At 45.7% G+C, this 27,414-nt stretch overlaps 1 protein-coding gene across 1 annotated transcript in view; it reads right to left on the bottom strand.

Moving 5' to 3' along the window:
• LOC149434043 (CD2-associated protein-like) overlaps positions 1-27,414 on the bottom strand; it is a gene marked incomplete at its 5' end in the record, with an annotated part of 117,726 nt that overhangs the window by 73,290 nt on the left and 17,022 nt on the right. The window contains one exon of the mRNA XM_089664175.1: positions 1,067-1,214. Within this exon, the coding sequence (XP_089520301.1) occupies positions 1,067-1,214 (148 nt within the window). The remainder of the gene's footprint in view (positions 1-1,066; positions 1,215-27,414) is intronic.

Raw genomic sequence — 27,414 nt, 5'->3', positions numbered from 1 at the left:
AATTATAGAGCAGGCATGCCTTGGGGGTAGCCCCTTCCCTAAAGCTGTAGAAACACACCAGAAGACCAGATTACTAAATGTCCTGCCACTCCAGGGTTATTCTCATTCTAAAAGACAGAGAAACAGCAGAATCCCTGTTAAACCTTCATTGGCTTGAAACCAAACATTCCAGCACATTATCAGATCTGGGGCCTAGCAGCACGAGGGTTGCTGGTTCAAATCCCAAACATGGCACTGTGTGCCTGGAGTTTGCATGTTCTCCCTGAGCCTGCATGGGTTTCCTCTGGGTACTTCGGTTTCCTCCCACACTCCAAAGACATGCTGCTAGGTTAATTAGCTCATGTCTATATTAGCCCTAGTGTATGTGTATGAATGTGAGTTAGGGACCTTAGATTGTAAGGTCCTTGAGTGTTAGGGACTGATGTGAATGTACAATATACCTAAAGCACTGCGTAATTTGAAGGTGCCATATAAATACCTGGAATAAATAAAATTAAGAAACGTGTACAGTAATGCAATAATGCCCAACTACCTACACTGAACAACTTACTGTACATAAATATTTTTTTCAAGAACGAGAGGTTGGCTAAAGCAGCCAAATACTCCCTTTCTGCTGAATTTATCAGCATTAACAACATTTATATTCAAATACCATCCTTATCATTAAATCCTAAATGGAAATAATTGAATGCTGAGTGATAAGCTGGCCTCTATGCATTTCATCACAGGTAAACTGGTCTTGCAGAATAAAATCACTCATCTGTCTGTGACATGTATTTTTCATAACTCAGCAGTAGTCTATGACGACACACCACAGCTCTGCATGACAACTGACTGCTATTGTGTATAGCTATACATATTTTCCTTTCTATGAGTTGGGTATTGACAGACATCACATGCCCAAACAGCAGTGACCTCTACAGCCAAAAATAAGCCCATAGAGGAGCTCCACAAATTCTGATGTCGCAAGGTGGAATATACACCCTGTGCTTACGATATATGTTCCAGGAAGTGCATGGAGGACAGGAAGAAGTAATGCTTAGCTTTGGACATGTCAGTCACATACTTTTCTTAAAGGATTTGTTATGAGGAGGTGGTGGTCCAATCCCCGGAATGCCGTAAACACTCATCCGCTGCACCAGACTAGCCACGTTGCCAGGTTTCTCCCTTTTTGATACGTTCTCTTCCTTTGGTTCTGTATCTTTCTTAATTTCCTGTGGGGCACAAAAGTGGACAAGTTAGGTGACATCTCTGAAAATTACAATATACAAAAGCAGCAGCACCTCCCCCAACTGTTAAAGTGTCTGTAACCCCCAAAAAGGAAATAAAATCTTATAAATTTTTAAATAACGCTGTGTCCTTTGTTTACCAAAACTATCCGTTAGGAGAATTTGCTTGTGAACTAAGTTAGTCACTAGCAGCTCAACCTTTTTGGTGCCAACAATCTGTGGGCTCATACAGCCTCTGCAGCATTGCCTCCACAGTGTCTATACTCCTTCTATAGAGAATTCAAGGCTACTGCTAATTATGCTTAAAGTGATACTAAACCCAGGAGCCTGCATTCACTATATCTGGTCTCCCCGGACCCTGCATTCACTATATCTGGTCTCCCCGGACCCTGCATTCACTATATCTGGTCTCCCCGGACCCTGCATTCACTATATCTGGTCTCCCCGGACCCCGCACTCACTATATCTGGTCTCCCAGGACCCCGCACTCACTATATCTGGTCTCCCCGGACCCCGCATTCACTATATCTGGTCTCCCAGGACCCCGCACTCACTATATCTGGTCTCCCAGGACCCTGCATTCACTATATCCGGTCTCCCCGGACCCTGCATTCACTATATCCGGTCTCCCCGGACCCTGCATTCACTATATCCGGTCTCCCCGGACCCTACATTCACTATATCCGGTCTCCAAGGACCCTACATTCACTATATCTTGTCTCCCCAGACCCTGAATTCACTATATCTGGTCTCCCCGGACCCTGCATTCACTATATCTGGTCTCCCCGGACCCTGCATTCACTATATCTGGTCTCCCAGGACCCCGCATTCACTATATCTGGTCTCCCAGGACGCCGCATTCACTATATCTGGTCTCCCCAGACCCTGCATTCACTATATCTGGTCTCCAAGGACCCCGCATTCACTATATCTGGTCTCCCAGGACCCCGCATTCACTATATCTGGTCTCCCAGGACCCCGCATTCACTATATCTGGTCTCCCCGGACCCCGCATTCACTATATCTGGTCTCCCAGGACCCCGCATTCACTATATCTGGTCTCCCCGGACCCCGCATTCACTATATCTGGTCTCCCCGGACCCTGCATTCACTATATCTGGTCTCCCCGGACCCTGCATTCACTATATCTGGTCTCCCCAGACCCTGCATTCACTATATGTGGTCTCCCCGGACCCTGCATTCACTATATGTGGTCTCCCCGGACCCTGCATTCACTATATCTGGTCTCCCCGGACCCTGCATTCACTATATCTGGTCTCCCCGGACCCTGCATTCACTATATCTGGTCTCCTACAGTACACACAACATGGAAATACAATTATTTTAGTAAATATAAACTGCTAAATACTTTTTCTCATCGGCACGAAGAGCAGTCTTGTGACTTCAGCAGAGCACTGGTTAAAGCTTGTAGGAGGAGTTTTGTTTCTGCTCTAGGAGGATGTGAAACCTCTGACACTGTTTGGGGAGTGCCGATTGGCCCAGTGCTGATCACATGCACTCTCCCAGGAAAAAAAAAACCCTCTCGAGCAATACACACCAAACTGAGCATGTGCATGCGACTACGGATTCAGTCTGTATCAGGCGGTCATTTCAACAAGAGGAGGGGCAGAGAAGAAAGGATCAAACATCCTTTTTACACAATGTGGAGGATTAACCCCTTAGGTTCCACAGTGAGTATAATAAGTATGCTTTACTGCATATACAGACTGATTTTACTGTTGTGGGTTAGTAACACTTTAAAGTTTTACCAAACACAGGACCCTGCATTCACTATATCCAGCTCCCACAGTACACAGAACATGAAAACACAATTATTTTAGTAAATATAAACTGTTAAACACCTTTCCTCAGCAGTTAGAGCCGTCTTGTGACTTCTATCAGTGTTCAGCCAAGCACTGGTTAAAGCTTGTAGGAAACGCTTTCTTCCTGCTTTAGGAGGATTCAGAACCCCTGACCTTTGTCGGGACAGTACTGACTGGCCCTGTGTTGATCACATACACTCTCCCAAGAAGATGAAAAAGAAAAAAAAAAAAAAAACCACACCTCTTTAGCAATACACACCAAACTGAACATGTGCAGAGTGTCTCCACAAGATATGTCTTATCAGAAGATAAGAGTGGGACATTGGAACAAGGGGAGGATCATAGAGGTCAGGATCAAACTGCATTTTTACACAATGCAGAGGATTAACCCCATTGGTTCCACAGTATGTCAAGCATGCTTTACTGCATATACAGAGGGATTTTACAGTTGTGGGTTTAGTAACACTTTAAACCTGCTAACACCCATTTTAATCCTATTCTATCTACCCTGTAAAATGAATATGCTTATACTTACCTCTTCTGAGGCAGCTACCAGTAAAACTAACTTCAATCACACTGATTGGGAACAATTTACAGTGGATACCAATCATTCCATCACTATCTCGACTACAACATAACAATCACATAATTTCCACTTGTACATCCCATAGATGGCTGTAGAGTGCATTTAATACTGTAAATGCATGAAACATGTCTAGTATTTAATAAAAAAATAAAATCAGACTTTAAGAAAAACAAAAAACAATTTTTATACACACACACACACAGGTGTACCTCGCTTTATGAATTTAATGTGCTCTACCGGACGTTTCGTATTGCGAACAATTCGTAAACCAAAATGCGATTTCACCTAGGAATGCACTAAAAACCAATTAGTTAGAAAAAAAGAAAAAAAAAAAAAAAACCTCGCTGTCACTATAGGTCAGTGCCAGTTTTTAAATGTAATTACTGGCTTTTTTTTTCCTTCACTATAGTTCAGAGAATCAGCTATCACTTTCCTCCTCAAGCTAAAAGAAAGTATCCTTTAGCTCAGGGAAATTGACAGCTAATTCTCTGAGCTATAGTGAAGAAAAGAAAAAAAGCCGTCAATTGCATTTAAAAATCGTCACGGACATACAATTTGTATTGCACAAAAAAATGCGTAAACCAAGGCGTTATTTTCAATGGATTTTCATTTGTAAACCGAAAATGACATTAATTGAGGCATTCGTAAACCGAGGTACACCTATATATATCTATCCTGTTTCCCCAAAAATAAGACCTACCCCAAATAAAAAGAACGTCGTTCCCCCACCTCCGGCACTGGCCCTGTGCACACAAATATCTACTGTCTCTTATAAACACAGAAGTGCAGCTTTCGTGTTTGCAAGTGACAGTCCCTCTTGTAAGTAATCGCACCATCCGCTCCCACAGAACCTCCTTACCTCTGTACTCACTGTAGGACAGGGAAGGAACAAATATCTGTGTGCAGTGTGTCTAGGGGCAGGGCATCTCCTCCAGCAGCCTATTGATTGGAAGCCGATGCCCCAGGGGTGAACGCTGGCCAGTGGGGAAGAGGCAGGGGAGTGAGTGCGCTTGGTGCACTGTGCGGGAAGATAGGACCCGAAATGGGAGTTACTATAGAGGACTGCTGCATTTTGCAAAGCCAGCTAACCATATGAGGGCAGTGGAGGGGGAGCGGGGTATGCAAAGGTGAACTGCAGTCAGGTGTTGCCGAGGTATATTGATAGGTGAGTTGCAGACTGCAGACAGGGTGTATAGGTGAGCTGCGGCTGGGGGGGGGGGGGGGGGTGAGGTGCAACCCACCTCTGCGCACCCCGGCCACAGCTCAGCTCCACACCCTCCCCTGTCTACAACTCACCCCTGCACCCTGTCTGAAACTCACCTGTCAATTCACTTTTGCACCACTTGACTGCAGCTCACAACTGTCATCAACCAGCCCTCTCTACAGTAACCCTCATCCACAACTTTTTATGTCCTTTTCCATCTTTATAAAGCTCCATTACCTTGTTATGTAGGACTTTTGACAGTTCTTTTCTGATCCCCATGGCTCAGTATCTAGCCTAGTCAGTGCTTCCACATAAGAGCTAACAAACTCATTGACTATTTATACACTGACACTAATTGCATTTTAAAAAGCCACAGATGTGGAACATTAACCTCTAATTGGCATTTTAACCCGTGTGTGTCTGTACCAAGGCCAAACATTCAAGGGTATGTAAACTTTTGATCAGGGCCATTTGGATGATTTCTGTTACCATTATGATTTAAAAAGGAGCCAAACAACTATTTGATAATAAATGGCTTCATATGATCATCATCCATGGAGGGTGAAACATCCTAGAGAAAGATTATACCTTCTCTCTGGCGCATAGATCGTACTCATATCTGGATTATACAATGATCGAGCATAGACAACTGGACTCATTGGTTAAATCTAATATAGAAGTTTTGTCTATCTCGGATCATGTTCCAATCACAAGGACATTAAAGATAGGAAGACAACGGAACAAAAAGGGCAATGTGGAGACTAAGTGACACACTTATACAGGACCCTGAAATAGAAAGGAGGCTAAGGGAGGAAATAGAGCAGTTTGTTCTGATAAATGAAACTGAGGAAGTCTCTGTGGTCACTACTTGGGATGCACATAAGGCATATGTGAGGGTAATCCTGATAGCTGCAGAAGCCCCCCCCCAAAAAAAGAAAGCTCGTGAGAGAAAAATAAAGGAGGTGACGGAGGAACTATATAGATTAGAACAGGCATTTAAAAAGAAACAGGACACAGAGGTTCATTCAAAGATCATACATAAGAGTTAAAAGACCTATTGGAACATGAATAAAGGAGAATTTTCAATAGGGTTTTAAAGGAAAGATACCAGTGGGGAAATAAACCAGGAACATATCGGATGAAGAGATTCAAAGAAAAGAAATCAAAAAATTATATTGACAAAATTAAGGATGAAAAAGGAAAACTGGTCTACTCCACCACTGATATTGCTGTAACATTCCAAAAATTCTATAGTAGGCTGTATGATGTAAAATCTAAGATCCCGAACGTTACAGAGGAAGAAAAGAGGGGGAAACGGCTGGATTACCTAAAGGCAGCAGACCTGCCAAAAATATCAAATGAAAAATTTGTGTCTTTAGCATAAGCGATTTCCCAGGAAGAAATTAATAAGGTCCTGAAGAATACAGCAGGAAGGAAGAGCCCAGGACCTGATGGGTACACGATGGGGTATTATCAGAAATTTAGAGAGATATTGGTCCCTAAGTTTTATCCATATATGAATGCCTTAGGAGAGGGAATGGGAATAAGAGTAGAATCATTGCAAGCATATATAACAATCATCCTAAAAGAAGGAAAGGATAGCTCACAATGTGCTAGCTATAGACCTTTTAAATACAGACACAAAACTGTTTGCGAAGCTGCAAATCGGGAAAGCAGGGAATGGAGATTAGGAAGTGTAGTTATCGGGTTGGTCGTAGTTATCTAAGCTAAAGCACTGAGCAAACTGTTTGCACTATATAAATCCTGTGTAATAATAATAATAATAATAATAATCATTATCTGCAAATAGTTTTACTTTATACGACGTTTCGGCGTAGGGAATTCCCGTGATATTTGGGTCCATGCGGATCACAATTGCCAGGGGCTTATGGTCCAAGATAAAGAGGGTCGGGGAAAGAGGGCATCCTTGGCGGGTTCACCTGGCTATAGGGAAAGTGTCAGAGGAAATAAGCATAACAGACCGAAGGGGGTAGAATATAACACTGAGAGGCAGGCTAAAAAGGAGCACCCAAAGCCCCATCGAGTTAAGACGTAGTGGAGGTAATCCCAGGAGAGGGTGGTGAATGCTTTTTAAATATCTAACGAGAGGAGGAACCCAGAAATATTGCGTTGATTCATTAGAGAAAAAAGGTGCACTACCTTCCGAACATTATCTGCTGCTTGACAGCCCAGAACAAAACCGACCTGGTCTCTGTGGATTAGAGCTCGTAAATACTTATTGAAACGTGAGCTTAGAATTTTAGCTAAGAGTTTCATGTCCTCGTCTAGCAGAGAGATAGGGCAAAAGGCTTGGGGTTCATGAGCATCGGTATCTGATTTCGGTATCATGGTATATGGGCTCGGAGTAAGGAACAGATCTGCCACCCTCGCACAATGCATTGAAATAGGCGGTCAAAATATGGAGGCAAAAGTGAAGAAAGTTTGCGGTAATAAAGGCCAGAAAATCCGTCCGAACCCGGGGGACTTCGCGGGTCGGACGGACTTAATGGCCTGCAGCACCTTGAAGTCAGTAAAAGGAGCATTCAGCGTGTCACACGCCAATGTTGATAGAGACGGGAGGTCAAGATCACGAAAGAAGGCATCGGCCTTGCCGATAGGAAAGGGGACAGGCTGGGAATAAAAGGGAAGAGAGAAGAGTAGCAAAGGAGTCCACTATGTTTTCAGGGTCAGACGAGAGTTTACCGCTCGCCATACGCAGTTTGACAGGCTTGTGGAGATGACCGTAAGAGTTCAGCCTCCGGGCCAACATAGCACCTGGCTTATTAGCAGAAGAAAAATATTTATGCCTGGCCCTGCCTTCTCCGCTTGGTCAGATGTCAGAAGATCCAGTTCCACGGTAATGCTATCATGGGCGTTCCATGTCTGGGTGAAGGGGAAGATTTCCAGGTCAACTCTGCGTACGCTAGACAAGCAGTGATGGGGGGAAGGGGAGAGAAAAAAGGGGGAGAGAGAAAAAGTAGGAAGGAAAAGGAGAAGAGGAGTGGGAAAGCAGGCCAGGCAGTGGAAGGGGACAGAGCAGGATGGGGGGGTTGAAGGAGGGAACAGAAGGGGAGGGGAAAAATGGAATGGACAAAGGGGGGGGGGGGGGTTTAGGCCATGAGGGAAAGGAAATGGGGGGCGGGAAAGGAAATGGGGGGGGGGGGGGGGGGAAGAGGAGCAGGACAGCAGAAAAACAATGTGCAGGTAGATGCGTGCAGGACCATAAGAGAGAAAAAAAAAATCAGCGACTCCGGGTCTGGCGTGACAATATGAAAGTACTCATGGCCCCTGGAAGATCCACTCAACCTGGGTCAGAATGAAGGGAGCCAATCGTTGAAGGTGTTGAAGGAAGAGAACGTCTCCGGTGCTGGACCCTCTCCCTGGAATGACCAGGAAGTGGAGCTGGTGATCTGGCGATGGGGGACCACGTTGGAGTGGAGCGCTTCTCCTCAGGGGGCAGTAGGTGTAGTGCAGACAGGACCATTTGGGCTTCATCTGGAGTGGTCACCGTATGGGTACGACTCTTGTAAGCCAAGGCCAACTTGAACAGGTAGCCCCAGCGATAAACAGATATGGTGAGCAAGGAGGGCCAAAGTATAGGGCTTCATCTGGCGTCGTTTCACAATAGTGGTCTGAGACAATTCGGTGAAGATCTGGTAATGGTTGCCTTGGAACTGTAGGTCAGAGTGTTCCCTGGCTGCCCGCAGGAGGGTCTCTTTCATGCGGTAGAAAGTGAATTTAATAATAATAATGTTCCGAGGAGGGTCATCAGCTTTTTTCGGACCCAGTGCGTGGTGGATCCGATCTAATTCAACGCGGTCGATGGGAATTGACGGGACCAATTCCTGGAAGAGCACCGTAGCCGTGGAAGTGAGATCTGTGATTGTCTCAGGGAGGCCTCTTAGGCGCAGGTTTCCCCTGTGGGCCCGATTCTCAAAATCCTCCAGTTGAAGCAAAGTAGACTCCAGCTCTTTTCATAAGTCGGTGAGATCCTGTTCATGGTTTCCAGTACTGTCGCGGCCGCAACCAATATGTCTTCTAGCTCAGTGCGGGAGCCAAGTTCCCTAATCTCTTTAGTGAGGTTGGTGGCAAGCTTCATGGTGGCCGTGGACAGTTCTGTCCGTAACATAGCCTTAAAACAGGCGAGATCCACATCACGGAGGGGTGGAGCGTGGGCGGAAGGCTGTGGCTCCCCTCCTTGCCAGAGGGCGGCGGGGAATCTTCCATCGGGAGGAGCAAGGTTGAGCCTGGACTCAAGGTCGGCGCCTCAAAGATGGCGTCCGGAGGAAAGGCCTCGTCCTACTCACAACTTGTTCATCTAGCGCTGGACACCCAGGCAGATGTCGAACGTTTCCTCATCTAGATCCCTTGGGGGCCCGGGAGTGTGGAGAAGGCTTGGGGTAAGTGGAGACCCTCCGGTCCAGCCGGAAGGTGCGGATGTATCCGCCGGGTGGTGAGGAGTGGAGCTAACATGCAGCCATCTCAGATTGTTGCTTGCGTGCGCCCATAAAAGCTGTAAAAGCAATCATTTCTCCTTCTCTCTGGCTGCATTCTTGCAGCCATTGAGAACTACTGTTTGAGCTGTGATTGGTCACAGCTTGTCACGTGGTACACAGGACACAGTGAGCACCAGACTGCGGTGCTGCGCGCTCCCAGGGAGCGTGCACAAGCAGGGGGCGGGGAGGCTATTTATAAACGGCTACCTGCCCCTGCACTGCCACAGTCCCACTGTTTATATACAACGGCCAGACAGGAGGTGGTTAACATCAACCAAGGAACACCCAAGAGAGACACGTCAACGTTTTGCTTGCACAATTGGACTCAAGCCAAGGATGCAAGTATTCTTCCTTACTCCTTTCTTTTTTTCTCTGTTGCTTTATGCTTCTATTATTGTTCTATTTCCTGGTAAATATTTTAAATTGCACTATTTGACCTTTTCATTAATAAACCAGATTATGAAAAGTGTAAAAACTACCTAAGGCTTTTAACGTAAACGAAAAAAATCCATCTCTTGAAGAGTGCTACTGTATATAATATTACTCTGAATATACTAGTCTGTGGTGACAGTGTGTGTTACAGACGTTTACTGTTCACATTTGTCTTTGCTAACATTTTGAAAGGTTGATAGGCCAAAAGCTATCTGGTGGCAGTTTTTTTAGTTTGAAGGTCTAACTGCTAATTAACCTAACCCAGTGTCAATTGCTCTCATGCTGCTGGCACACAAGCTGGAAAATCTTTGTGCAGGGTGTAGCTGAGAGTGGCATTGTTACACAAGTGACAACATGGTGAGATTGACTGGTATTTTGTCACGAGGTAGTGAGAAGGGCAGGGGTCAGGCACCATGTTCATCACACCCCCATCAACTCACTGTTGATGGGGGAATCTCTCCTGCGGTGCCATTGTGTTCTGCCGGTGGGGAGCCTTCCCTGCCAGCAGATCACAGTGATTTCCTATAGCCACCAGCAGTTATCACATAAAAAAAAAAAATCTAACAAGCTGGTTGTATTGAAGGGGATCAATGGAACAATTTCAGTCCACTCAGCCTGCCCATAGATGGAATGAATGTCAGCTGGTCCCTGCTGACCCAGCCAAAATGTTATCTATGGTCGGCTCTAGTTACTAAGAAGTAGAGAGAAGATGGCTCTCAAAAGGAGGATTTTATCTAAAAAGAAAAAAGAAAAAAAGTTCCCTAACCATGTAATACCATTTATACTCCCCATGGTTGGGAAACCATATATCCCTGTCTGATAAAATAGTCTTGCCACTAAAAATTATACATGAAGCCAGGTTTACGGTGGCATAAATTATCAGGTAACAGGTGAAAAGTCTTTTTGAGCTGGCAAAAATCAAAATTCAATAAAGATTGTGAAGAATATCATAAAAGGAAGAGAAACTGCCCACTTATAACTAGGTGGAATCATCCAAACTAATATTTCTCAAGTACAGGAAGGGAAATATTTATTAGCATATCCTGCCAGCTGATATTCTGCAAAAAGTCCCATGATTCCAGTCTCCTCCAGCACAATGACAACGTGGAATGCCAGTAATGCAGAAAAACAGGTGAGCACATGCTGAGACAGATCCCCTATATTGATACATTCAAATCTGAATTTCCCATCTTAAAGGACCACATAGCCTAAAATAAAGTTACAATATGTGAAAAAGCTGCAAAGCCCACAAAAATAAGATACACAATCCAGCCAAAACTCCAAATCAACACAAGGGATGCTCTCTGGATTCAGGCTGCTGTGTATTACAGAGAACACAGAGTACTGTAAATTAAGCAAAGTTTGAGCTGGACTGCAGTAGCAGCTCACTGGTTGCTATACTTTGGTCTTATGGGTCTTATGGGTCCCTTTACACCTATGCATGCATATATGAACTATAAAGAAAAACACTTGCTTTTCAGAGTATCACAACAGTTGTAAATGCATCTGCGTTGTGGTCAAAAACAGTGCAGGTACATTTCATACACGGAGGTTCTTTTTGAAAGTCCATTCAAATGGAGAACAATCAGCAGAAATGAAAGGTTTCCCTTAGGCTGGGTAAACTCTAGTTTGTATGAAAATTCATATAAACATTCATATGAAAAGTCTCAGTGCATTCAAAGGATTGATGAATGTCATTTGATGGTACTCCAAAAATTGTGATTAACATTCGATTTTGGAGTGAATGTAACCCACTGCACAAAAAATAAATTCATGTTAGAGAAAGCCTTAAAGTAAAAATTAGTGGGCAAATAACTAAATAGCAGTGGAAGAGAAGGAAGCACGGATTCCCTGAAAGTAGCAGAAGCAGGGAGATCCTTGCACTGCAGGTCCCCACGTACAGCTTCCTCTCCAGACGGAGCACAGTGAGCAGCACCGTAGTGACATCACCCATTCTCACTTCAAACCTACCTGGTGAGACTAATACAGGGTGAATGACCGCTCCTTCTCGAAGCTATAGTGAAGAAAAAAAAAGCGCAGGTAACACTGTTCAACAGGTAAAAAGTTTTGGGCATAAAATTAGCTAATCTTACATAATTTTGGGGTGCTGAAAATGAAAATGACCCTAAAAAATGTTGATTGGCTCTAGTTTCCATGATATATTCACCCATCTAATGACGTAAGCCATTCAAAATTATGATGCAACTTCAGCTGCATATTGCGCAATTGATACTGGTGACCAATAGAAAATTGCATGTATACTGAGATGATGCAATATTAGACTTTAATTGCATCACTTCACTGCATAAAAGCTGCAGTATCTGTAGCTGATTGTAGTTCGACAGCGTCTTTACATTTCGTTTTATGCTTATATAGGCTACTCAGTAATGCCTCGAACTTGTGTGAATAAAGCAGATAATTTCTGCTATATCTGCGGTGAAATAACTTTTATCTCACAAAAAAGGAGGATAACAGGAATGATTAAGAAAGCCTACAACTTGTATTTTGGCTGCAAGATAGGAGACCAGGACAAGAGCTGGGCACCACATATATGCTGCAATTCTTGTGGGACGGCACTGGAGCAATGTTTGAATGGAAAAAGGCATCTATGCCTTTCGCTGTGCCAATGATTTGGAGAGAGCCAACAGATCATGTTAGTAATTGTTACTTTTGTATGGTGCCTCCAATTGTAAAAGGGCTAAATAAGAAGAAAAAGTTATCTGCACTATCCAAATATTCCATCGGCAATACGTCCAGTTCCTCATGGAGAGGGGCTACCAATTCCTAAAGCACCAGAATCCTTCGTGGTTGAGTCAAGTGAGGAAGAACCTGAAGCGTGTAGTCACGTGCAGTTGTAAGAGATAGCCCTTTCCTCGAATACAAGAGAAAAGCCAAGAGAAGCAAAACCGACACAAACTGAAGACAAAACTAGTGAGAATCCTAAGTATTAAAATGATTCAACTTAGCTTATGGCTATAATTTTTCTTGGTAATCCTATGCAATATATTATGCCATTTAGGCTTTGTTATGTAGTCAATATCACTTGCTTTATATTTGTGGAAAGACATCTATCTATATAATTATTGTGCATTATGTAGTCATTACGCCTATAGTAGAAAACTTTCCGTTTACAGAAAAACTAGAGCCAATTGACAAATTTCATTGTTATATTTGAACTCAGAATGTGAAATTCATTAAGAAATGGATCCTTTTGTTTCCAAAACTGGCAAAAAATAAAAATTTGTTCAACAGTGTAATTGCATTTAAAAACCAGCAAGAACATTTAGCGGCAGCCAGTGAGGGAGCCTGTCTGTACATACTTCTCCCTCACTATATACACTGCTCCTCTTCTGTCTCCTCCTTGCACACACTGCACACCCTCTACCCCCTACAAAGAGGACCTGTCACTTATGATTTTATTGCTATTGCATAGGGGACCAATAGTCCCCTGTGTGATAGCATATAAGAGACAGGTCCTCTTTGTAGGGGGAGTGGGTGGCAGTGTGTGCAGTGTATACAGTGAGGGAACAGTATATACAGGAAGGCTCCCTTACTGGCCTGCTTTTTTTTCCTTCACTATAGCTCCGTCATGCGTAGTAAATAAAGTGGCAGGGTCACACATTGGCTTTTCAAAAAGGTGAGAACAGAAAGTCCCAAATTACAGTGCAAAAGTCCACACCGTAATAAAAATTTGACAAAGTGTTACACTATAAAGGTCTTGAATGGTGTTCCCACACCAAGCAGAATCCCCTCCGTCAAAAGGCCACAAATGCAGGCTTACCAAACATTTATGACCCTCTTATTATAGACGTCATAAACAGCATATGATGTTAAAATGGTTGTAAAGCCTGAAGATTTTTAACCTTCATACATTCGATGCATGAAGATAAAAAACCTTCAGTATGCAGCTGTCCCAGCAGCTCTCCCAATACTTACCCGAGCTAGATCCAGTGATGTGCACGACAGCGGTTGCTGTCCCAGCTCTCCGCATCCATCTGCTGTCAATCACAGCCAGTGAGAATGGAATGGTAGCGGGGGCCAAGCCTCAGTCTGTGCGTCTTCTGGACACACAGAGCAACAACTTTGAAGCGAGCATGCATGGGGGCACTCAGCAGGGGAAAGGCCCAGAGTGCTAGCAGAGGACCAGAGAAGAGGAGGATCGTGGCTGCTCTGTGCAAAACCCTTACACAGAGCAGGTAACTTTTGTCATGTTTGTTATTTAAAAAAAAGTTACGCCTTTAAATTTCACTTTAAAGATCCAGGCAAGCCATGTGTGGGAAACACGGCTTATGTGATTTGATATACAACACGCATATGCTCTTCCCGTTCATTCTCTTCTGCTGCCAAGCCACTGAGGGATCCCAGCTGCGGCCGGACTCTCGTGGCCCACTCTGCAAGCCCTGAGACCCCAAGGATAAGGGGGAGAGCACAGCAAGCTGCCCCAGAGCCCTGAGACCCCAAGGATAAGGGGGAGAGCACAGCAAGCTGCCCCAGAGCCCTGAGACCCCAAGGATAAGGGGGAGAGCACAGCAAGCTGCCCCAGAGTCCTGGGACCCCCAAGGATAGGGGGAGAACCTCTGCAAGCTGCCAAAGGGAAAAAGCTGCCAAAGCCCTGAGACCCCCAAGGATAGGGGGAGAGCCTCTGCAAGCAGCGACTCTGCACAGCCCAAGCTAAGGGGGAGAACCACACCAGCTGGCAGTTGCAGGCACCCAGGACTCGGGGGGGGAATACTACCACGGACTACGCCACGCATACTCTGGACAACGGGCAGGTACTTGTGCCATACTATCTTGTCTGCCTGTGGACCCGAGCGCCCTGTTGGATCTGTGAGTGTATGCCCCCGTGTCCCCTGAACTGTTCTTGTACTCCCCCTCCCTGTTTGGATTACAAACTGCTGTAGAGACTTTAACTTTGCCCCTGGTGCTGGACTACAAAGTATTTGAGCCCTCTCCTTGCTATTTCCATGCTGGGTCCTGTCGCACCCCCTGCAATGCCTCTATTGAGTGACTGTCATTTGTCTCAAAGCTTTGTGTGTTTGCCATCCCCCTTGTGTGTTCTGTCCTGCCTACCCTCCGTCACGGGGGGGGGGGGGGGGGGGGGGGGGGTAACGAGCACTTTCAGCAGTTCATTATCCTGCTCTGTGTGATCACCAAGCGGACCGTGGCGACGTAATTTCCGGCCGGAGGAGGGCACGTTGGTGCGGTACTTCCTGGTTGGTGGTTTTTCATGCTCGTTACTAATACATCAATTTAAGTGCAATATATACACTTTTATCCTTTGGATTCTAATAAATGGAATCACACTATGTGGCCTCCTTCCTCCATTCCTTACGTATGAGCATCCTATCGCCACAATTGATGGCTTGAGACAGGCAAGTGCTGCCGGGCAGAGGCGGACTACAAGTCGCAGCAGAACCAGAATATCTCCTCCACCCAAGTGAGGTTGACCACAAGAGTCCACAAAAGTCAGTGGACTCTTGTGCACAAGATCGCATGGATTGCATGATCGTATGAAGAGCTCCTAAGCACTATTCGGAAGGTATTGATAATACTTTCACACAAGTCACAAGGTATTGCATTGAGGCATATTCATGTTTGCTTTATAATTATGAGAGGGTCATACAGGGCAGCGCTCCTATATTTTTGATGGTATACAGACAACGCTGTCATTCTGAATAAAGGCCACAACAAGCTTCAGAGAACACATTCCCGGCATGGCAATTCATCTGTACTGTTTAACCAATATAACAACAAACCTACTCAGACCTTCCCAGGTTATTAACATAGCCCTATAACCCACAAACCTGCTGAAAGTACATACAGTATATACAAGCACAGCAGATAGTGAACACACAGCTGTGTAGTTTTCTTTGTGTACAAAAAAAAGTTAACAGATCTGCATTACAGACACCTCCCAAGTTAGTTCTGCACTTTTCCGTGGATATGCTGAGCTAAATCGCTCGACATTCTCTTCTCTTGCAGATGGTAGTTGGGCATTTTTTCAGTGGTAGGTCTGACTCTGCCCTCTCCTACATTATTAAAACAATAGTGTCATTCCTCCTGAGCTGGAACCTCCAATTATGTGAATATTGTAGAATATAGGCAATACAAAATAAAAATATTCTATAATGGATATAATAGCTACATAGGCCATGTTATAACTAGATGTGAAGAACGAGCTATCTACCTCAGTCTGTTTTCATCAATGATTTTTAATTTTTTTTTTGATTTGATATAAAAAAATATATATATCTTCGTGGAAATGCATGGTACCCTGTGGGTGGATTTTCCCAGAATCCTGCTCCTGTATTTGGCCATGCTACTTACAGTTAAAGCTGGCCATAGATGGATCGAATTTGGTTGGTGCAGCAGAGACTGGCTGAATTTAGATATGTGTGGCCGTGCCTGTTTGACAGAAGTCAATCATTGGCCAACTTGCTGAATCGGGGGAGGGGAAAGAAAGAAAAACCTCTATGGCAGGCTTAAAGTTTAAATAAAGATAAAACTTTTTTCAGTTTTGGATAGATTGGAGAGGGATTAGAACACTTGTCAGTGCCCCCATTAGGGAGATTGACCCTCTTTATTTGTCTTGTTTACAATTATCATTGAAAATGAAAGTAAAAGAAAATCTGAAATTTTGGGTTGTCCCTAGATAAGTAATAGAGGGGAAATCTTCCAATGCGGACACTTGTTCTGGTGACCTGGGGGTACCTAAGGAATTACCTTAATTTACATAGATTTCCTGTCACTTCTTGTTTGACTATCGGGCAGGATGTGAAGGGAAATCACAGCAAAAGGAACACAGATGGCTATAAAAAACAAAAAAAAACAAACAAAAAAACTGATGGTTATAACCCTCCAAAATGAGGCATATAGTTCTACTTTAGGCATAGGTTGAATAATGCTGGCCGTAGACATTAGTAGCAGAATTAAAGAGCACTGCAAGAGATAACTATGGATTAAAAGACGGGCTTACACCAGGTGCGGTGCAGGACACCCACATTTTCAGGCACCACATGAAAAACGCACTGCTTTCTGCAGATGCGCACAAGCAGAGGTGCGTTCATGGCTGGCAAAACACGCGCTACCCCAGTAACATGCAGTTTGCTATGCGCTTAGGGCAGCCTATTTAGATTTGTAGGCTTCCCCAAATGTACAAAAAACGCACACTAAGACACTCCTTATGGTGTGAACCAGCCCTCAAGGTGAATATTGTAGGAAAAGCAGGTATTGCTATTATACAATTTTAAGGCGGGGTCTCCAAACTTTCTAAACACAGGGCCAGTTTACTGTCCTTCAGTCACTGGCTGCAATCGAGCCCCCTCAGAGTAGAAGATGCTTTGGTGGTGGGAAAACAGTGCCCTGCCGCTGGAGTCAGTGGGAAAACGTTGGGCTCAGCGAGAGGAACGCTGCCCCAGTGTTGGGGCTCAGCGAGAGGAACGCTGCCCCAGTGTTGGGGCTCAGCGAGAGGAACGTGGCCCCAGTGTTGGGGCTCAGCGAGAGGAACGCTGCCCCAGTGTTGGGGCTCAGCGAGAGGAACGCTGCCCCAGTGTTGGGGCTCAGCGAGAGGAACGCTGCCCCAGTGTTGGGGCTCAGCGAGAGGAACGCTGCCCCAGTGTTGGGGCTCAGCGAGAGGAACGCTGCCCCAGTGTTGGGGCTCAGCGAGAGGAACGCTGCCCCACTGTTGGGGGTCAGCGAGTGGAACGCTGCCCCACTACTGGGGGTCAGCGAGTGGAACGCTGCCCCACTACTGGGGGTCAGTGAGTGGAACGCTGCCCCACTACTGGGGGTCAGTGAGTGGAACGCTGCCCCACTACTGGGGGTCAGTGAGTGGAACGCTGCCCCACTGCTGGGGTTAATGGAAGGAATAGTGCCCCAAGGGCCAGATAAAGGCAAGCAAAGGGCCACATCCAGCCCCTGAACCGCAGTTTAGAGACCATGGTCTTAAAGGATTCCTTTTAATCTCAATATTCTGGGCTGCAGTTTTGCTATAGGCTACAAAAGACCAAACAAATAAAAATTGTGGTTAATTCCACGAACCTTGTGTTAAAGACTGTTCTATAACCGACTTATTTTCTTTAATGAAAAAAGTTGTTTGCTAAATATATACAGGCATGTGTAACAGTGCCCGACGCTATGGAAATAATACACGAGTGCAGAAAACGCGCATGCACATGACGTGCTGTAAAAACAGACATGCGAAAAAATCCTGCCCAATAGACTGATTTTCTGCATTTCTTTGATCCATGAAAAATTATTACTACAAAAATCTTAGACGTACACCATGCAATACACAATCCCCAATTTATTTCTTTAGGCCACTGAGTGGACTGGTCTTCAGAAAACCTCTCTGGAAGGTAGACCAAGCCATGCAGCAACCTGTCATCTGTGACATGAGTGTAGGCATGGAGAAATAAACATTCTCTGCCTCCTGCCAATGACATATAAAAGCTAAATACCAAGCAGATGAAAAAAAATATCAAGGTATGAATGTACTAAAAATAGTTCAAAGTCAAGAGATTCCTGTGCTCATGCTAGCTGTATGTAAAAATAGATTATGCTCCTGGAATTTCCCACAAATCAGCACATAAAGACTAGTTCCATCTTTCATCTTACACCCATATTTATAGATTACTTCCTCCACCTCAGTAATAATCATATACAGAACTGGGACTGGAGGAACAGTCTGCAGGAGCCTGTACATCACAGCCACAATGCACTGATCACAGCTGCAATACTTTACAGGCTCCAATTAAAAAAAAAATATATATATATAAAAATTTATAAATAAAATTAATGCAATTTTTTCCCCAATATGGTTGTATTTATTACATTTTTTAACAAAAGGTGGAATATGCCTTTAAGAGGAGGAGGAGGAGTACCAGAGAGGCAATTAGGTACTACTGATTTACAAAGTGCTTTCAGGGCTTGTTTACACCAGTTGCTGCATTGCAACACAGTAATTGGTATGTGGTGGGGCCCAGATCAGTGCAGTGATGAAGTTTGAGTTTCTTTTTTTTTTTTTTTCCTCTTTAAGATGTCACACAGAGATCGCATGAAGTTCAACTGTCAGCTGTACGGTGTGAGGCAGTGGATTACCTTGCACTGTGCCAGGCTGAAAAAAAGTACTGCATGCAGTACTTTTTATCAGCGCACCATGCCTGCACACAGCAGCACAGTGGTATGAACCAGGACATTATTATTACATCGAGTTTATATAGCGCCAAAGGGTTTACTCAGCGCTGTACAATAGAGGGGGGGACAATACATGAAACAGAACAGCAACAACAACAGCACACGAGGGGTTAGAGGGCCCTACTCTTTCCAGCTTACAATCTAGGAGATTGTACTTAGGAAACCAGGCATTCTGAAATGTCCATGCGGTGGGGTGGCACTGGAGTAGCCACTCAATTCAGTCCTACACAGTGGTGTGAACGTACTCTCAATCTAAGAAAGAGAACATGCTTTTAGGTAGAGAGCACATACATGACCTTATAAATGTGCCATCACCCCACTGTTCAGTCAGAGGCTGGAATGGGTCCCGGAAAAGACTATTAGCATATAGGGAAATCTAGGACTGTGCTGTTTTGTACAGGTGTCTGGATCACAAGACTGGCTGAACAGAGAATCCATGACAGGCAAGTCTGCTCACCACAGAGGTTTTTCAGCTCTATGCTTGCTGTTCTAGAGCTCAGCTTGAAGGAATATAGAGTGATTCAACCATTTCCACCAATTTCTGGGTATGCCTTGAGCCACTTCCAACAAGAGAAACACTACAGGATGAGATGTGCTAAAAAATGCTGAAAAAGTGACACTGATGCTTCTGAACAAAAAAATACCGTATTTTTCACTCCATAAGACACACCTAGGTTTTAGAGGCGGAAAACAAGAAAAAATATATTGTGAACCAATGGACTGCGGACACAGTACAGGAGAGGTGACCAGAGACTGCGGACACAGTACAGGAGAGATGACCAGAGACTGCGGACACAGTACAGGAGAGATGACCAGAGACTGCGGACACAGTACAGGAGAGGTGACCAGAGACTGCGGACACAGTACAGGAGAGGTGACCAGACACTGCGGACACAGTACAGGAGAGGTGACCAGACACTGCGGACACAGTACAGGAGAGGTGACCAGAGACTGCGGACACAGTACAGGAGAGGTGACCAGAGACTGCGGACACAGTACAGGAGAGGTGACCAGAGACTGCGGACACAGTACAGGAGAGATGACCAGAGACTGCGGACACAGTACAGGAGAGATGACCAGAGACTGCGGACACAGTACAGGAGAGATGACCAGAGACTGCGGACACAGTACAGGAGAGATGACCAGAAACTGCGGACACAGTACAGGAGAGGTGACCAGAGACTGCGGACACAGTACAGGAGAGGTGACCAGAGACTGCGGACACAGTACAGGAGAGGTGACCAGAGACTGCGGACACAGTACAGGAGAGGTGACCAGAGACTGCGGACACAGTTACAGGAGAGGTGACCAGAGACTGCGGACACAGTACAGGAGAGGTGACCAGAGACTGCGGACAAAGTACAGGAGAGGTGACCAGAGACTGCGGACACAGTACAGGAGAGATGACCAGAGACTGCGGACACAGTACAAGGGATGACCAGAGACTGCGGACACAGTACAGGAGATGACCAGAGACTGCGGACACAGTACAGGAGAGATGACCAGAGACTGCGGACACAGTACAGATGACCAGAGACTGCGGACACAGTACAGATGACCAGAGACTGCGGACACAGTACAGATGACCAGAGACTGCGGACACAGTACAGATGACCAGAGACTGCGGACACAGTACAGATGACCAGAGACTGCGGACACAGTACAGATGACCAGAGACTGCGGACACAGTACAGATGACCAGAGACTGCGGACACAGTACAGATGACCAGAGACTGCGGACACAGTACAGATGACCAGAGACTGCGGACACAGTACAGATGACCAGAGACTGCGGACACAGTACAGATGACCACAGACTGCGGACACAGTACAGATGACCACAGACTGCGGACACAGTACAGGAGAGGTGACCAGAGACTGCGGACACAGTACAGGAGAGGTGACCAGAGACTGCGGACACAGTACAGGAGAGGTGACCAGAGACTGCGGACACAGTACAGGAGAGGTGACCAGAGACTGCGGACACAGTACAGGAGAGGTGACCAGAGACTGCGGACACAGTACAGGAGAGGTGACCACAGACTGCGGACACAGTACAGGAGAGGTGACCAGAGACTGCGGACACAGTACAGGAGAGGTGACCACAGACTGCGGACACAGTACAGGAGAGGTGACCAGAGACTGCGGACACAGTACAGGAGGAGAGGTGACCAGAGACTGCGGACACAGTACAGGAGATGACCAGAGACTGCGGACACAGTACAGGGGATGACCAGAGACTGCGGACACAGTACAGGAGAGGTGACCAGAGACTGCGGACACAGTACAGGAGAGGTGACCAGAGACTGCGGACACAGTACAGGAGAGGTGACCAGAGACTGCGGACACAGTACAGGAGAGATGACCAGAGGCTGCGGACACAGTACAGGAGAGATGACCAGAGACTGCGGACACAGTACAGGAGAGATGACCAGAGACTGCGGACACAGTACAGGAGAGATGACCAGAGACTGCGGACACAGTACAGGAGAGATGACCAGAGACTGCGGACACAGTACAGGAGAGATGACCAGAGACTGCGGGCACAGTACAGGAGATGACCAGAGACTGCGGACACAATACAGGAGATGACCAGAGACTGCGGACACAGTACAGGAGAGATGACCAGAGACTGCGGACACAGTACAGGAGATGACCAGAGACTGCGGACACAGTACAGGAGATGACCAGAGACTGCGGACACAGTACAGGAGATGACCAGAGACTGCGGACACAGTACAGGAGATGACCAGAGACTGCGGACACAGTACAGGAGATGACCAGAGACTGCGGACACAGTACAGGAGATGACCAGAGACTGCGGACACAGTACAGGAGAGATGACCAGAGACTGCAGACACAGTACAGGAGATGACCAGAGACTGCGGACACAGTACAGGAGATGACCAGAGACTGCGGACACAGTACAGGAGATGACCAGAGACTGCGGACAGTACAGGAGATGACCAGAGACTGCGGACAGTACAGGAGATGACCAGAGACTGCGGACAGTGCAGGGGATGACCAGAGACTGCGGACAGTGCAGGGGATGACCAGAGACTGCGGACAGTGCAGGGGATGACCAGAGACTGCGGACAGTGCAGGGGATGACCAGAGACTGCGGACAGTACAGGAGATGACCAGAGACTGCGGACAGTACAGGAGATGACCAGAGACTGCGGACAGTGCAGGGGATGACCAGAGACTGCGGACAGTGCAGGGGATGACCAGAGACTGCGGACAGTGCAGGGGATGACCAGAGACTGCGGACAGTGCAGGGGATGACCAGAGACTGCGGACAGTGCAGGGGATGACCAGAGACTGCGGACAGTGCAGGGGATGACCAGAGACTGCGGACAGTGCAGGGGATGACCAGAGACTGCGGACAGTGCAGGGGATGACCAGAGACTGCGGACAGTGCAGGGGATGACCAGAGACTGCGGACAGTGCAGGGGATGACCAGAGACTGCGGACAGTGCAGGGGATGACCAGAGACTGCGGACAGTGCAGGGGATGACCAGAGACTGCGGACAGTGCAGGGGATGACCAGAGACTGCGGACAGTGCAGGGGATGACCAGAGACTGCGGACAGTGCAGGGGATGACCAGAGACTGCGGACAGTGCAGGGGATGACCAGAGACTGCGGACAGTGCAGGGGATGACCAGAGACTGCGGACACAGTACAGGGGATGACCAGAGGAAGGGGGCTGGAGAATCGACTCTTCCTGGAGTAGTCAAATTTTCCAGCAAGTTCAAAAAGTAAACTGCAAGTCAATAAAATAACTTATGGACAAGAAAATGCTTTAGTTAAGAATTTAAGCACTTGATTTTTCTGTGCTTTTACCAGCAATTAAAAAGTGTATAAATAGGGTTTCTTAAACCCTTTCACGGCCATGAACATAAAGCGTACATCAGCAACAGCAAGGACTTTTAAACAAAGCCCTGGCCGAAGGCTTGCTGAATGAACACGGAAGTAAAGAGCTCACTCCTGGGTTCAGGACTGTCATCAGGCAGCGCTGGCTGAGAAAGAAGCTGATCAAGCTCCGTCTGATTGCACTAAACATATTGGGCATCATCACACATGCCGCAGTAAGAGCAATAATTCCAGAGACATCATTCAAAGTTAGCGCCAAACTGATGACCTGTAAAGGCTTTTAAACCTTTGTCTATGGACAATTTGGGTACTCTGACACAGTTGTAGGGAAATTTTAAGCCGTTAATTTTTGGGCATCTCTTTACACGACACATCTAAAAATTAAATTTGGTGTATTTTTGTTCTGTAAATATGAGTTTTATGAACGTGCATTAATCTCATGTGACATGAAAAATTTAAACTACCCTCATTTTATTCTCCAGAGTCTCTGGGAATTTTACCTAATCTTCAGATAAAAATTGGAAAAATAGAGTAGAGCCTTGGTGGGGGGTACCTCAATTGCTTGTTTTACCAATCCTTTTATTTGCAAAAACACACAATTTCTGCAATGTGAAGCAGGCTGTACAGGGTTAAATCAGACTGTGAGGAGGCAATCCACCACAGATCACTTTACAGAGAGAAACACAGGTGTAAAACAAGCCCTTAAGGAACTGCTGTTGCCTGAAGAAGAATCTTCACCTGACATTTCCAGGAGTGTCTGATGCCTCATCACCCTTCACGTTCTGTGGTACATTCAAGGGCCCCAAGTCACTATAAGACACAGCACAGCCAATGCATTCTTTCACACAGGCTCCCTGCAAGCAGCTCCAGGTATATAATCAAATGCCTCATGAACGCTGTATGGACTTGAGTACCTAGGGTAATGAGACCTAAACCTGAAAGAGGTCCTACCCCACCTCCCCAAAAAAAAAAAAAAAGGTTTTGGCTGGTTTTGTTTTACTGTTTTACCCAAGGCTGTTGTGTCTTCTACAAACACTTTGTCTAATTGACCAGGTATGTCCCCTTTAAATATTTTAAATACGCAGTAGGAATTCCATATAGCCAGTACTGTATATTTTTTTCCCCATACATTATAGACAAAAAGCAACAGAAGAGAAAAAAAACACAAAACAAAACACAAAAATCTAATACACAACTACATTCAGTGAATGCATAAATATACATAAGAAATGATATAGTTCTCTATAAAACTCGAACAATCCTGCATCAAAGTAAATATTGCACAATACAAGCTGAGATTTAGTGTTCTCTGGTATGAGAGAGGCGCAGTTAATGATCAAGTTACACATTGTAGGTGGCTGGCTCAACTTTAAGACGAACGATCTCATAAAACACATTAGAAGCCATTAAGGTCATCTATTAATGTCTAAAGATCAGAGAATGAAAGAAAAGCACACTCACCGGGTCCACAGACATACTTGTGAGTGCACACACCCAGCTGTGATTGCTACCTGTGGGAGGGGCCTTACACGCATGTATAAACATGACCAGACTGCAGGGACGGCTGATCACCTGAGCCAACAAGGGACTGGATGACAGACTCTACAAACAAGAGCTCTCCACTCACCTACAATATGGCCACTGATGAAGAAAATGGTATTTACTTTCCTTGAGGGGAATTTTACCAACAATGACTGTAAACTAAATCTGGAACTTCCAGCAAAAGTGGGAAACGTGTCTCTAGTATATTAAAGTGGTTGTAAAGGCTCAAGGCTTTTTTACCTGCATGCATCCTATGCATGAAGGTAAAAAACATTGTGTGTAGCAGTGCCCCCAGCCCCCTCGATACTCACCTGAGCCCCATTGCGACAGCTTTAGCTGTCCTGGGTCTCTGCCTCCTCATTGGCTGAGACAGCAAGCGGGAGCCACTGGCTCCTACTGCTGTCAATCACAGCCAGTTAGCAACTGAGGAGAGGGGGCGGGCCAGGACACGGCTCTGTGTGTGAATGGACAAACAGAGCAGTGGCTTGGGAACATGCCTCCTCAGTTGCCCTACAAATGCTGCTTGCTATGGGGGCCCCAGACAGAAGGAGGAGCCAGGAGTGCTGGCAAGGGACCAGAGAAGAGGATGATCCAGGCCTGCACACAGCAGGTACAAATAACATGTTTTGTATTTTCAAAAAAAAAGCAAACCTTTATTATCACTTTAAGTGTTTAGACCAGGGGTCTGCAACCTTTAAGACATAAAGAGCCACTTGGACCCGTTTCCGAGAGGGAAAAAAAGACTGGGAGCCGCAAAACCATTGCAACATTTAAAACAAATCCGACACTGCATATATTGCAAAAAGCGCTCTGGTCATGAAGGGGGTTTAAGGGCCCAGTAAGCAAAGGGTTAATCAGGGCCACAGTGTATCGTCATAATCACAATCATAGCCTTAGGGCAGTGGTGGGCAACCTTTATTTTCAACTGAGCCAAATCTCACCAAAACCACGATTGAAATTTATTTTGAGAGAAACATTTTTAAAACTGAAAATACATCCCCCATATAGTAATTCATCCCCTATATAGTAATTCATCCCCCCTATAGTAATTCATCCCCCATAGTAATTCATCCCCCATATAGTAATTCATCCCCCATATAGTAATTCATCCCCCATATAGTAATTCATCCCCTACATAGTAATTCATCCCCCATATAGTAATTCATCCCCCATATAGTAATTCATCCCCCATATAGTAATTCATCCCCCATATAGTAATTCATCCCCCATATAGTAATTCATCCCCTATATAGTAATTCATCCCCCTATAGTAATTCATTCCCCATATTGTGTCAATTCACTTACCTTTGCTCCGCGCGTTCCTCTCGCTGTGTTCCCGCGCCGTTCTGGTCTTCAGAGCGGACTGTGAGAGGAGAGGAGTTCGTCACGCTGCCCCGCCTACATCATGACAGCCAATGTTTGCCAGCGGGCGCCCGGCACACAGAAGAGCTGCATTAAAAGAGCCGCGGCTTGCCGACCCTATTGCCTGTCACCTGGTGGGCAGTGTGCTCCGGAGCCGCAGGAAAGGTGAAAAAGAGCCGCATGCGGCTCCGGAGCCGCGGGTTGCCGACACCCGGTTTAGACTATATACAGGACTGTTGTAGGAGATGAGAAATGCACATGGTTACATGTTCCCATTCTGATGTGCAAAGGGCTACAGGAAGCTAACAGACCAATTAGATATAATAATGCTAGCAGTACTTAAAGTGGAACTGAAACCAAAAGGGGAAATGTTGCTCTTTTTCCTCATCCCCCTTCTTTGCTACATTTTATTTTGCAGGGAGCAGGTATCTAGTTTTGACAGGTACCCGCCCGTGTAGGCAATCAGAGCAGAAGTTCTCTCCCCTCTCTGCCCGCAACCTTCTAGAACAGTGGTTCTCAACCTGTGGGTCGCAACCCCTTTGGGGGTCGAATGATCCTTTTACAGGGGTCCCATTAAGACCATCAGAAAACACATATTTCCGATCTGTAAAGAGCAGATACTGTGTAGAGAGCAGCTGCTGTGTTGAAAGCAGCTACTCTGTTAAAAGCAGCTACTGTGTTGAAAGCAGCAGTATTGGAGGTAAAACGACACTCATGAATTATAATTACTGGGTAAATAATTTTATGGTTGGGGGTCACCACAACATGAGGAACTGTATTAAAGGGTCACGGCATTAGGAAGGTTGAGAACCACTGTTCTAGAACACATTACAGGTCCCAGAACTCTGCGGGACTATTCACAAAGTGCAGAGTGGCTTGTGCATACAGAGAGGGAAGGCGGCTGTGAAGTCGCATGGAGTCACAGCAAGCTGCTCACAGTTAACATGCCGGTGCTGAGGACCGAAGATCAGTGAAGAAACTAGTTCGGGTGAAGACCGCTCTGAATCCTTGGCCAGGCAAGTGTGTTAATTAAAAGTCAGCAGCTATAGTTGCAGTTGCTGACTTTTAATTTTCACACACCTGACTGAAGTTCCTTTTTAAGATATACATTAAGGGCTTTACATATGCCGTTGATTGCTTTTCAGAGGCATTTGACAGGCAGAGGTGAGGGTATGCCACCTCCTCACCACATGTGTTAACCATTGAAGGCCCACTGAACTGAGCATCATGTGTGGTTGCAAAGGACCCATTCACTTTAATATGTATGGAATGTCCGTTGAACATGACCTGTGGTATAAGTTTTGCCACGCTGGTAGACATGTCAAGTTGTGGCTGAATGGTCAGAGGATGATAAAACTCCATCTCAGCCATTATTATTATTATACAGTATTTAGAAAGCACCAACAGTTAGCTCAGCGCTGTACATTACAAAGGGGGACAGAACATGCGACAGTACAGTAACAATACAATGCGATACACGAGGGGTTCGAGGGCCCTGCTCTTTCGAGCTTACAATCTAGGAGATCTGTTCTTACCGGCCCTCACCTGCCTTTATAACGAGGCCTACACTCTATTTTTAAACAAAAAACATAGCTGGATTAAAGGTTTGTATATATATATAAAAAAAAAAACCCACTTATGAGCAGTTTTACTGTAATTGTTTATTGGAAA

This window comes from Staurois parvus, unplaced genomic scaffold (assembly GCF_062004578.1).
Source record: "Staurois parvus isolate SC_StPar_1 unplaced genomic scaffold, SC_StPar_1.0 ptg001846l, whole genome shotgun sequence".
Lineage (NCBI taxonomy): Eukaryota > Metazoa > Chordata > Amphibia > Anura > Ranidae > Staurois > Staurois parvus.
The sequence above is the reverse complement of the archived record's forward strand: the minus strand, read 5'-3'. Positions and strand labels throughout refer to the sequence as shown.